Source organism: Odocoileus virginianus, chromosome 17 (genome assembly GCF_023699985.2).
Source record: "Odocoileus virginianus isolate 20LAN1187 ecotype Illinois chromosome 17, Ovbor_1.2, whole genome shotgun sequence".
Classification (NCBI taxonomy): Eukaryota; Metazoa; Chordata; class Mammalia; order Artiodactyla; family Cervidae; genus Odocoileus; species Odocoileus virginianus.
The window spans coordinates 49,345,368-49,358,486 of record NC_069690.1 but is presented as its reverse complement, the minus strand read 5'-3'; the positions used below and the strand labels follow the sequence as shown (position 1 = coordinate 49,358,486).

The 13,119-nt window shown below is 45.2% G+C and overlaps 1 protein-coding gene across 5 annotated transcripts in view; it reads right to left on the bottom strand.

Annotated features, from left to right (window-relative positions):
• TEX2 (testis expressed 2) overlaps positions 1–13,119 on the bottom strand; it is a 109,622-nt gene that overhangs the window by 30,843 nt on the left and 65,660 nt on the right. For all 5 annotated transcript variants that reach the window (XM_070479790.1, XM_070479791.1, XM_070479788.1 and 2 more), the window contains exons 3-5: positions 12,537–12,737; positions 11,106–11,448; positions 9,594–9,841 (exon numbers count right to left, since the gene is read on the bottom strand). In XM_070479790.1, the coding sequence (XP_070335891.1) occupies positions 9,594–9,841; positions 11,106–11,448; positions 12,537–12,737 (792 nt within the window). The remainder of the gene's footprint in view (positions 1–9,593; positions 9,842–11,105; positions 11,449–12,536; positions 12,738–13,119) is intronic.

Sequence of the window (13,119 nt, the reverse complement as noted above, 5' to 3'; positions counted from 1 at the left end):
GCGTGTGCGGAGCTTGGCAGATCACCCGGCGCCCACCTGTCCTCTACTCCTATCAGAACATGTGCCGTCTCTCGCTTTGGGCACGTGGTGTTCACTTGCATTTCTCAATGTAATGTTACTGCATATAAGCAGGGATAGTCTATGTTTGAGGAGTCCTTCAAATTGGGATGTTTTCAAAGTTCTCCCTTATGAATGTTGGTGAGTTTCATTAAAAAAAAAAAAAATTAAACTCTGGTTTAAAAAATAAATACATTTCAGAAGACACGGCTCTAGCTGCCTTGTGTGAACAGCTGTGGGGTACCCTCGCTGTGCCCTTGGGCTGTACAGGCTTCCACTGGCAACCAGGGCACCTCGGCCACCAGGTCCCGGATGGATGAGCGGGAGTCTGTGCCCAGCAAGCACTGTCATGCTTCAAGTTGTACGTGGCTTTTGGAATCGCTTTTTTTCTCTGCCCGAACGTCTGCACCCCACCCAAGGGGAATCCGGTCTAGCTCTTCCGAGGTTACTCACTGTCTCTGAGTCACATGAGATTATCCATGCAGACTTCTGAGTGAGCACTCATCCAAGGACAATGCCCTCCTCCCCTGGGAGGCCGGGCAGAGCCAAGATGCTGCCCACGCAGGACAGTGCATGTCATACTCAGATCTGGAGGCTGTACAGAGAAGAGGTCACTCTTTCCCTTCTCCTGTGGGAGGACTGGCCCTTTACTAACCTCTCCTTACACCCAAGTTATTCACAGGAAACGGGGTTTAACACAAAATAGAAAGAAACAAAGCCTATTTCACAACTTTTGTCCACGCCAAAGGCATATGATGTGGAAACAAATTTCCGAAATTACTGACAAGCAGGTTGTGTTTTTTCTTTTCAACTGTTCCTTTTTCTAATGCAGGGTCTCTCCACAGACTTGAGGGGAACAAAGAAAAATCCAGGAGCAGCAGAATGCTGACAATGCATCAGAGCAGCTTTATGAACAACTGGGTTCAACAGGCTGCTAGAAAGAATGCATTTTCAATGAAAGTCATAAACATGTAAGACCTTAAACAATAAATGTGCATATACTTCCTCAGGCTGCTATTTGGCTGCAGGGAGGAATGTGAGAAGCATATTCATGTCACCATTTCAACTAAAAATGTGTATTTAGAAAGGGTAGGTTTCTAAAAATGGCTCCCAAAATAAAGTCTGGAGAGCTCAATGGCCAGGAGCTGAAGCAAGGCCATTAGAACTGTCTGATTAGCTCTCGGGAGGTATTTTATTAAAAACTAACCCGTAGAAAAAAAATAGTACAGATTTACTTTGTGTGGTGTAACTTCTCCTATTATAAACAGTCAGATGAGCCCAGCTTTTTAGGGACAAAAAGAGCTTAGAGGCTTTGCTGCTAAGCTTTGGTCGCACAGAGTCTGGGGTCATGAGGGTTTCACGAGGGGCTGCATGGTCCAGGAGAAGGCACAGTGGAAGCCCCTCCCATGGGAGCTGTTTCCCCAACTACAAAACCAAGCATAAGTGTTACAGAAAACACCCAGAATCCCACTATCCAGATTTAAGTATTTAAAACATTTTAACTACATCTTCTTTGAGTCTGTTTTCAACGTATATATACTTTTAAGAATACGTAGCTTAAAAAAACAGATATATCTAACATGGTCTTGTATCCTTTTATAAAAACAAATTTATGGAGATATAATCCAGGAGGCACTACTGATAAAGAACTCACATGCCAATGCAGGAGACTTAAGAGACTCAGGTTCAATCCCTGGGTCGGGAAGGTACCTTGGAGAAGGGTATGAAAACCCCCTCCAGTATTTTTGCCTGGAGAATCCCATGGACAGAGGAGCCTGGCAGGCTACAGTCCATGGCGTCGCAAGGAGTCAGATATGACTGAATTGACTTAGCACACAGCACAATCCACATACCATACAATTCAGCCATTTAAAGAGCATAATCAGTGGTATCTGGTATATTCAGAGTCATGAAGCCATGAGCACAGTCACTTTTAGGATATCTTCATTACCCCCAAAGAAACCCTGTATCCACTAGCAGTCACTCCCCATTCCTCCCAACTCCATCCCCACCAGCCTGAAGCAACCAATCACTAATCTGTGGCAGTGAATTTGCCTATTCTGGACATTTCATAAAATGGAATCAAACATGTGTTCTTTTGTGACTGACTTCTTGCACTAAGCGTAATGTTTTCAAGACCATTCATGATGTAGCACGTATCAGTACATCTATCATTCCTTCTTATTGTGGAAGAATATTCTATTATGTGCATACATCACACTTTATTCATTCTTCAATTAATGGATACTTCAGTTGTTTTCCACTTCTTGCTACTGTGAATAACACTGCTATGAACAGTTGTTCACAAGTTTTTGCATGGACAGAGTTTCATTTCTCTTAGATGTATACACAGCAGTGGAACCGCTGGACCACATAACTCTTATGTTTAACATTCTGTTGTTGTTCAGTCGCTCAGTCTTTGCGACCCCATGGACTGCAGTACGCCAGACTTCCCTGTCCTTCACCATCTCCCAGAGCTTGCCCAAACTCATGTCCATTGAGTCGGTGATGCCATCCACCCATCTCGTTGTCTGTTGTCCCTTCTCTTGCCTCCAGTCTTGCCCAGTATCAGGGTCCCTTCGAATGAGTCAGCTCTTTGCATCAGGTGGCCAAAGTGTTGGAGCTTCAGCTTCAGCATCAGTCCTTCCAATGAAGAGTCAGGACTGATTTCCTTTAGCATTGACTGGTTTGATTTCCTTGTAGTCCAAGAGACTCTCAAGAGTCCAGCACTCCAACACCACAGTTCAAAAGCATCGATTCTTTGCCACTCAGCCTTCTTTATGGTCAAACTCTCATATACATACATGACTACTGGAAAAATCGTAGCTTTGACAATACGGACTTTGTGAGCAATGTAATGTCTCTGCTTTTAAAAATTCTGTCTAGGTTTGTCATAGCTTTTCTTCCAAGGAGCAAGTGTCTTTTAATTTTGTGGCTGCAGTCACCATCTGCAGTGATTTGGGAGTCCAAGAAAATAAAGTCTGTAACTGTTTCCATTGTTTCCCCATCTATTTGCCATGAAATGATGGGACCAGATGCCATGATCTTATTTTTTTGAACACTGGGTTTTAAGCCACCTTTTTCACTCTCCTCTTTCATCTTCATCAAGAGGCTCTTTAGTTCCTCTTTTCTTTCTGCCACAAAGGTGGTGTCATCTACATATCTGAGGTTATTGATATTTCTGCAGGCATTCTTGATTCCAGCTTGTGCTTCATCAAGCCTGGCATTTCACATGATGTACTCTGCATAGACGACATTCTGAGGAACCATCAAACTGCTTTCTGCAGCAGCTGTGTCATTTTATATTCCCACTGTACAAGGGTTCCAGTTTCTCCACATTCTCACTAACTGCTATTATCTTTTTCATTCTAGCCATCCTAGTGGTTTAGAAGTAGCATTGCATTATGGCTTTGATTTGCATTTCTCCAATGACTAATGACTTTGAATATCTTTCATATGCCTATTGGTCATTTGTATATCTTCTTTGGAGAAATATCTGTTCCGATCCTCTATTTCTTAATTAGGTTTTTGTTATTGAGTTGTAAGAGTCCTTTGTATCAGTGATCCCCAACCTTTTTGGCTCCAGGGACTGGTTTCATAGAAGACAATTTTTCCATCCACCAGGCTGGTGGTGGGGGATGGTTTCAGAATGGTTCAAGTGCATTACATTTATTGCACACTTTATTTCTATTATTACTACATCAACTCCACCTCAGATCATTAAGGCATTAGATCCTGGAGGCTGGAGACCCCTGCATTATATATTCTGGTACAAGACTCTTAAGGCATATAATTTGCAAACTCTGGGTTGTTTTTTCCCTTTCTTAATGGTATGTTTGCAGCATAAAAGTTTTAATTTTGATGAAGTCCAATTTATCTTTTTTTTCTTCGGTTGTGCGTACTTTTGTATCTTATCTAAGAAGTTTTTATCTACTTCCAAATCAGAGATTTACTCCTGTATTTTCTTTTAAGAGTTTCATAGTTTCTATTCTAGGATTCATTTTGAGTTAACCTTTGTATACAGTGTGAGGGAGGAGTCTGACCTCACTCTTTGGCATGTGGATGTCCAGTTGCTTTAGCACTTACTATTTGCTGAAAACACTACACTTTCCCCCACTGAACTGTCATGACACTCTTATCTGGAGGCTTTCTAAAATTTATTTTAAAATTGGATATATGGCTTTACATTTTTTACTTATTGTATGGTAAGCACTTCGCAATTCCACTTTTAAAAGTTTAAAAAGCAGACTCTGAGAAGGGAAAGAGGAAGTCTTGGGAAGCCACTCTGCCTGTTAACATTTCTCGGTTCCTGTTTAATTCCTGTTTGCTTTGTAGAGTTCTTATCTCCTGATAACACCACACAGGAGGTAGTCCCTTAGATCCAGGTTTTAGGTAACGAGATAGTGGAACTAGTAACAGTGAAGACAGGACTCTCCAGACCTGGGGCAGACTGCAGGAGCTCTAAATAGTTTTTAACACCTTCCAGCAAAAAGCAGTGTGGCAGTGTGTAATGTGACCTGAACACCAGAGCCTCATGCTTGGAGGACTCACAGCATGGCCTCACCGATGGTCCCCCGATCCTAGGCAGGCCGCTCTGGGGCCCCCAGAACTAGCAGCATCCCTGGCCTCGCACCCCTCAGCAAATCCACAGGCTGCCAGGGGGGTCTCCCTTCCTGAGGTGCCCACTCCAAGTAATACCATCCCACCTTTAGACATTTCTTAAGAGCGTCCTCATTTTCTTAATTTATATCTTCTCCTCACACCAAGGAGACTACCTCAACAAGATGGTCAAGCTGTGGGTCTCCTCAGCCAGCCTCATGGTCTCACTGTTCTAGAGGGTAAGCTGCCTGAGAAGGGAGAAAATGGCGTCAAGATCACAGGGCTTTGGAGACTTCAGAGGCTGGCACAGCCTGTGCCTGTGAGATAAGAGAGTCACGAGGGCAAGTCAGGGCTCGGTGGCTGACGGCTAATGGCTAACCATCTGGAGAACCAGGCCCTTCCTCCAAAAACAGTGGTATTTTATAATTCAAGTTTTGAGCTCCAAAGTGCCTTCAGAAAGCCCCGAACTTGCTTTTAACTACTGAGTGAGAATCACTAACAAAAGTGCTTAGTACTGTTTAATCCAAGTCTAGTCTATATTTACTAATTATCACTGGGTATTTTTAACACGGGTTTGGCTCTTGAGCACCTGCGGCCTCACTCACCTCCTGACCCAGCTCAGCACTGGGCAATGTGTGAGAAAGGAGGCCAAGTGTGTGGACACTGACTGCCATTAGGTCTGGAGCCCTCCGGGTGAGGAAGGCTTTGAACATGGCCTGTCAGAGGCAGCAGCAGGCCGAGGCAAAGGTTGGAGCTGTGTCCCAAGCTCCCCAAACAGAAGGGGAAGGACGTGTGACCTGGGGTAAGCGTGCGGGTGGTGGCCCACACTGATGGAGTGACAGTGTAACCTGAAGAGATGTCCAAGGTCCCCTTGAGTCTCAGAGGTCCTTCAGTCCCTCCTGGACTCGTGAGAGCAGAGGCAACATGAACCAAAGAAATACCCTGGCCATCTTGGGCAGGAAGGATGTGTACAAATGACCACATCTGAAAGGTCCACACTTGATGAAACTGTGAGGAAACAGGCATTCTTGTGACCAGTGGGAATGAACACTGGTGCAACCCTTATGGAGGGGAATTTGGCAATACGTAACAAAACTACATGTGAGTTTACATTTTGACATCCTGCTAAGATTTCATTGTGAAGCTGTATCCCCAATAATACAAAAATACACATGGCCACAAAGTTATTCACTGCAGTTTGTAACTGCAAAATATCATAAACCATCTTATATGCTTATAAGAGACTGAATATACTACAGAACATTAACACAATAAAGTCAGTCTTCATGGCTGTTTTAAAAAAAAAACAAGAGCAAGGGAAGATACCTAAGAACTGATGTGGAGTGATTTCCAGAGTGTACCGGTGAGTGAAAAAAGCATGCGAAAGAGTATCCTTAGCATGGACACCCTCTGTGTAAGAAAGGAGGGGAAATGAACCCAGAGAGGATGAGCCAGAGACTAAGGAGACTGGTTCACTGCTGGGGTGAGAGTGGGGGTGGGGAGGATGGCATGAATGAATAGGGTAGGGGAGATGGCACTTTTCTGAGTACGGCTTTGTACAGCTTTGGTTTTGGGAACCATGCGAACACTTCACAGGCAAAGAATAGAAAGGAAAATCAAAGATGGGGTTGGGGGAAGGTCCTCATTTGCTCAAATCGCAAAATTTAAAGAGAAATGAAACTAGTAAAGAACTATCTCCACTGAACAGAAAAGCCTGAAAAGTAACAAAAGGAGTACAGGAATAAATACTGTAGCATATCTTATTTCCCAAAAACGGTGCAATGCTCTTCTAAGAATCTGCCACTCCAGTACTCTTGCCTGGGAAATCCCATGGACGGAGGAGCCTGGTAGGCTACAGTCCATGGGGTCTCAAAGAGTCAGACGTGACTGAGCGACTTCACTTTCACTTTTCTCTTTCATGCACTGGAGAAGGAAATGGCAACCCACTCCAGTATTCTTGCCTGGAGAATCCCAGGGACGGGAGCCTGGTGGGCTGCTATCTATGGGGTCACACAGAGTCGGACACGACTGATGTGACTTAGCAGCAGCAAAAGGTACAATCTATGCCCCTCTGGGCTCTTTGACTACTCTGACTAACAGCGCAGGAAGGAAGTGACATTATTTTACTTCCGAGATTAGTCATACTTTTACTGTCATGAAAGGCAGTACAGTGTCCACCTGTCTTTTTCTCTAGGGACACTTGTGCTTAGAACCCAGCCGCCACAATGAAGGAAGCCCAGGCCACAAGGAGAAGAACTGAGGCCCTCAGTCTGAACTCCCAGCCACCACCTGGCATCTACACGCAAGCCGTGCGAGCGCCATCTTGGAAGCAGGTCCTCCAGCCCTGAGTCCAGCCTCCCCATCTGTCACTGCATGGAGCAGAGAGAAAGCCTTACTGCAAGGCCTGGTGAAATTATGAATTTGTGAGCAAAATAAATCATTGCTATTGTTTTAAGCTACCCCATTTGGGGCTGTTTGTTACACAGCAATAGATAACTAACACACACACCTATGCCTATTCACAACCATCTCTACTATCAGACCACCCCTGAGAGCCAGGACATAGCCAACATGTGCTTCAGGCCAGCCAAGTAGATGTGGAAGCCCAGCACTAACCCTCCTGCACTTTCTTCAAAAGCCCCTCTTTCAAAGATAGTTGTCTCTGTTCACACAGTTGTGGTTCTCTGTGGTTTCCTAGCTCGAGCAGATGAGAATCAGTAAATCAAGGGGAAGGGTGGGAGACGAGGATAAGCACTGGAGGAAGGGCAACTAGGACACACACCAACACCAGCCAGCTGACAGCGGACAGAAAATGCTGCAGAGTCTGGGGTCTGGGGTGAAAGGCCTGAACTCGGTGGCCTCGCCAGACCACAGCCTGAATTTCCATGTGTTGTACTGAGTCTTTAAATCAGCAAGGAAAGATGAAATCATCCCTGCCTGCTCTGCCTAAGGGGGCCAGGAAGTGCCATGTGGTTTTCAGAGATCTTTATCAGGCGCAGAAGATGAAAAAAGATCTTGGTGCCTAAAGGGGTAGCGCTAAAGTGCCTGGAAGAAAGGTTAGCAACAGCAGCGCTAGGTCAGGGCCTGGGCTGTGCGCCCGCAGGGCCTCCCACAAACCCCAGAGACGACATGAGAGAACAAGCACATGCAAACACATACCGAGGAAACGATGTTCTAAAACTGTTAATTTACAGAACTCCTTTTTAAAAAGCAAGCATTTACTTAGTAGATCATTTTCTTACATCACACAGTTCTCCTCCTGATCCTCCTGAGTCTGGTGGGGGTCAAGACAGCTGACTACCCAGGGAGAAAGAGGACTGGGGTAGGGGAGTGGGAGTCAGTGGTAAACAGGACGTTTCTGGAACAGTTGTATATGATCCCACCCTAGCTTAGCAGGAAGCCTACTTCCCACTCTAGCTGGTAAATGAAGTCAGAGGTGCAAGCAGTGGGTCAGAGGCCAGCAAAGGCATATGTACGGTCTTTTTTGGTCCTGACAGAGTAGGCTAAGGGAAGTTCTGGGGCCTCTGCCATAGTGAAGAGGGTCAACAGGAGAAATAAAGGCTGAAGGCACAAAGAGGAAGGCCCCAGATGCTTCTGGTGAACAGAAACACAGTCATCTGATCAGAGGTCAAACACTTTAGCAACTGAACATGGCCTCGTCCTGCTCCACAGGTGGAGGCTGTGCCTCAGAACCTGAGTGGCTGGAGGCCTGCAGTCGAGCACAGTCTGAGAATGAACCACCAAGAAGGCAGTCCTGGCAGCCAGAGGGCCTCAGAGACTCAGATCAGGTTTGGAGCACTTCATCACTGAGCAACTGTGAAATTAACCTACTTAACTTCTGTGAGGTTGGGTCTCTCCACCTACAAAATGGAGCGAGTACTAGCTGGTTGGCAAGACTGTTCAAGGGATCAGAGTAATTCTATTAAAGGATCTAGCAGAATCTGGCAGATGGCAACTTATATTAATCACAAATGCTCTCAAGTCAATGTCCAGCTTGTTATACTAATACTGTGCAAATAATGCTGATGGTAAACCTTTAAAAGCCCTGGAGAAAGCTGAGGAGTCTGAGAAGTTGAGAATACAATGGTTATTGAAGAATTAGACCTCTATTGCTAATGATTTTGTGAATTTCCCTAATGATCACCCAGCTGCTCAGATCAAATGCTCAGGGGTAACCTCTGACTGCTCTGATTCTCTCAATCCTGCATGGAATTCACCCGCAAACCCAGCCAGCTCCCTCCAAGAGTCTCCCAAAGGCAGCTGCATCTCACCCCTGCTGTGACCCTTCAATCTCAGCCCCACTCTCGGCTGCCACCATCACCTCCCATCCACCCTCTTCCTCCTCCGCCCCCTCTCCATGAGAGCCACGTATCTTTCAAACTCAAATCAGATCAACATTATGCCCTGCTCAAAGCCCTCCCAGGGCCTCCCATGATCTGACTGATGAGGAGCTGACCTGAGGAGGCCCTGCCTCTGTCCCTCACTCACTGCCACTCACGCCGACCTCACGGCGGTTCCCTGAACACTGCAGCCACATCCTTGCTTTGGGGCCTCTGAACCTTCTGGTTCCCACACCTGGAATGCTCCCCCCACACAGATCACAGGGCTTGCTTCCTCACTCTGGCCAAGGCTCTGCCCAAGTGTCGCATCCTCAAAGAGGCCCTCCTAGACCATCAATCTAAAGTAGCCATTCTGGCCACTTCCCATTCTCCCTTGTTTGGCTTTATTTTAATCCTTATCGGCATCCGATGTTCAACGCGCACTGTCTCCCAGACTAGAGTTCCAGCTCCCTAAGAGCATGGCCCTCATCTGTCTGGTTCATCACTGTGTCCCCAGTGCCTGGAACAGGGCCTGGTACAGAAGAGGCACTCAAAGGGCTAAAGTATGAAGACCTGAGTTTACACGTAGGACAGCCAAGCCAGGGCAGCCAGCTTTACCTTCTTCCCCGTGGTGGGGCTGCTCTCCGCGCTCAGCACAGGGCTCCTCTGGGGGCTCCGGTTTTCCTGGGGGACACACCTGGCCATGTACACGCTGTAGTCCAGAAGCATCTTCTGCCGCACGCCGCCCACCAGCTCCTTCTGCTTCGGCTGGGCCACAAGCTCATCCGCGCTGCCTTTGCTGCTGCTGCGGCTGTGGGTCAAGTGTCCCGAGGGGCTGCTGTGTCGGCTGTGTGAGGGCAAAATCCCTGGGGCAAGAAGAGATGGCTGTTGACGCAGATGAAGGGGGCAACGGCAAGGGAAATGCAACACAGGGCGTACTCCAATGGGCTCAGCCGAAAAGTGGCTAACATGTTACCAATCACTGTTCAAAAAATATAAGGCTACTTCCCAGCCTGAAAGACACCCTCCATTCTAATGATACGTCATTTTTTAGAAGAATTTTTATTTTTCTTCAAGATGATTCGGAGTAATGGGAGCCATGATACATATCTGGTAGGTACCCGTTTTTCTTCCTGGTAACTTGTTAGGGTCAAATGAAGGACTGACACACCTCCCAGGGGCACATGGAAAGGGGGCAGAAAAAGCTAACTGGAACTGCCATAAGTCTGTGGATGGAAAAACACACCATCTTTCATTCATTCATTCATTCAACACGTTTTTTTAATCAAGCACTTTCTCTGGGCCAACTCCACATTAAGAAAAAGATTAAGACATACACAATAACTGCCCTTGAACTCAGGCACCCAGGCAAATAAATCACAGTTTTCTGAAATAAGCACGGTAACTGAAGCACGACTGGGAAGCATAGGGAGAGCTGAGAGGCACGTCCCCCAGCACTGACCTCCACAGGCAGTAACCTCTGGACTGCCCCTTGAAAAAATAGTTGGCAATTTTCCCGGCCCAGGTGGGGAACAGCAAGCCAGGTAGAGGGAACAGCATATGCCAAAAGCAAAGACAGGTCGCAGAAAGCAAAGACAGTGTCCTCCGGGCACTGTCTGGAGGACAGTGAGAGAGTCAGCGACGTTCCAAGCAAAGTACATGGGACAGAGGGACAGGAAATGAGCACAGGGACCTGGTGATTGAGACAAACGCAGCGAGTCAGGAGCCCAAGGATTCTGGCACTTGGATGGTGGTCTTGGGCATGGAGGCCATGCTGAAGGCCAGGAGCTTGAGAGCACGAGCCGCCTTCTCACCAGCCTTCTTATTACAACTAGGGTTCTGCTGCTGCTGCCTCTCTCAGAGGAGCCTCAAGATGTAAAAATAAACTGAATCCTTAAGGAACCAGCAAAGACAAAAAAAATACAAGTCTATAAATATTTCCATCGCTGGTTCAATGTTTTGGTACAGAGTACCGCAGTGAGCAGCCTAGAAGGCAAATGACCCCTGGACACACCTTAGGTGGCAGACAGTCATCAAGTCAGGGTGGGCCTCCTTCCTACCTGGGAATCTCTCTCAATCCACTCACAGGCCCTTTAAAAATACATAAGCATTTAGCACACATGTCATTACCTGGTTTACTTCCAGAGACACCAGGTGGTGGCTTCTTGGTTTCTGACTTCAGCTTAGATGCCAGAATAAACCTCCTAAACCACTCCTCTTTTTCTCGGCCAGTTCTCCCAAAGAGATAGAGTATCTGATCTCGATGGCCAGATCGTGTTCCCTCCGGAGGGTGGGGCAGCTTCTTAGGGTCCTCGCCTCCCAGCTCCCGATCAGGTGGTGGCTTCTCTTCAGAAGTCTCTTTGTCAGTCTGGGCCTTAGACATAAAGTCATCTTGTTGACCAAGCTCAATACAAATGGGGTACTTTTTATTCCAGATTCGTTTTCGAGCCAAACTTTTAGGCACAAGATAAACCTACGGAGAAAGGGAAATGATTTACATGCTAAATTAAGAATTGGCTATGATGAGCACTACTACTGTGCAGAGCACAAATGCAGACGTCATAGTCACTTTTGACTAAAATGATGAATGTAAAAGAACTGCCATCTGTCCATAACACGACTAGAGAAACTGTAATTTTTTAGAATATTTATTTATTATTTATTTGACTGTCAGGTCTTAGTTACAACACACGGGATCTTTAGCTGTGGCATGCGAACCCTTGAAACTAGAATTTCTAGAAATGACTTTTTCTTCAAAGTAAGTCCAGAAAGGAGATGTTCAAGAACTTTGACAGTTATAAATATCTATGATTTTCAGGTAACAGTAGCACAATAACTATTTAGAGGATTATCATCAATTAAGTCTGAATATGAACTGAATTTAATGACCCTGGGCCAAACTTAAGCCGAGGAGGGAAAAAAAAAGAATTTATCAAACTAGATCTTGACAGGAAGCTCAAGTTAATCAACCTCAAGTTAAGAATGAATTTATAAAAAAAAAAAACTTTTAAAAACTTCTGCAATTTTGGGGAAACTCAAAGATCATGCACGAGAGTTTTAAGAAGAATAGAGAACCTACAGCTTTTTGGAATAACAAATAATTTACATTTCTCAAGAACAGAAGTATGTCATACTTTTAACAAAATGTGGTTATTTTGCATATATATCCATAATCTCCAGATTTATAGGGCCTCCATTAGTTATTAGCCAGCACTGTAACATGTGACTTTTTGTCTGACCAAAAAAATTAACTCTCCAAGTCAGAAGGGTGTATGATGCCTTTGCTTCTCAAAGTGTGGTCCGTGGATTAGCAGCATAGATATCACCTGGGAGCTCACAAAAATGCAGGCTCTCAGGGTCCCCTCATAGTTGCTGAATCAGATTCTGCATTTTAAAAGACACTCAGGTAATTCATATGCATATTAACGTCTGACAGGTACTGCTCTAAATTAGACTAATACTTTAAAAACACACACAACCTTTTTAAATGAAAAAAATACAGCAAAGCATTCAAGATTCCAAATGCTTTTCATTCATCTAAGCTTCCAAAATTAGGCTCACCTTGCTGTCCGAGAGGTCATAGATTTTCTGGCTGATGTAGGTGACCTCTGGTTTTGTTTCATTGTAGCTTGCCCTTCTGGATATATTTTTATTGGGCTTTGAAAGTCTCAAGGTCCCACCCTCAAGTCGAACAAAGACTGAATGTGTCAAAGTCGCATGGTAAGTTTCTGGATCATAGTTGTAAATCTCATTCATCCATCCCTGATGGAGAAAATCTTCCATTAATAAAATGAGAATAAACAGACATCTGACTCAGTATGAAAACGATGGCCACTTCGGTATTCAGTATTCACTGAAGCCAAACTTGACAATGAGGCAAGTACTAACTTATTGATGACAAGAGACTGTTGAGACAAGTTGCTTAGCTTGAAGGATAATCAGTGCTGAGGAGTAATTTGATATGTTTTTGATAACTAAAAACCCGGATTCAGGCAGGAAAAGACAATGTCCATTTTCCTAAATAATTAAAGGTTTCCTTCTTTTTTTTGACGCTGGTAAGCAAATCAGGAAACTTAAAAGTTATTTTGATGTAAATGTAAGTCTCTCACCCTGACCTCCTCTGAGGATGAGTGATCCCACCCAA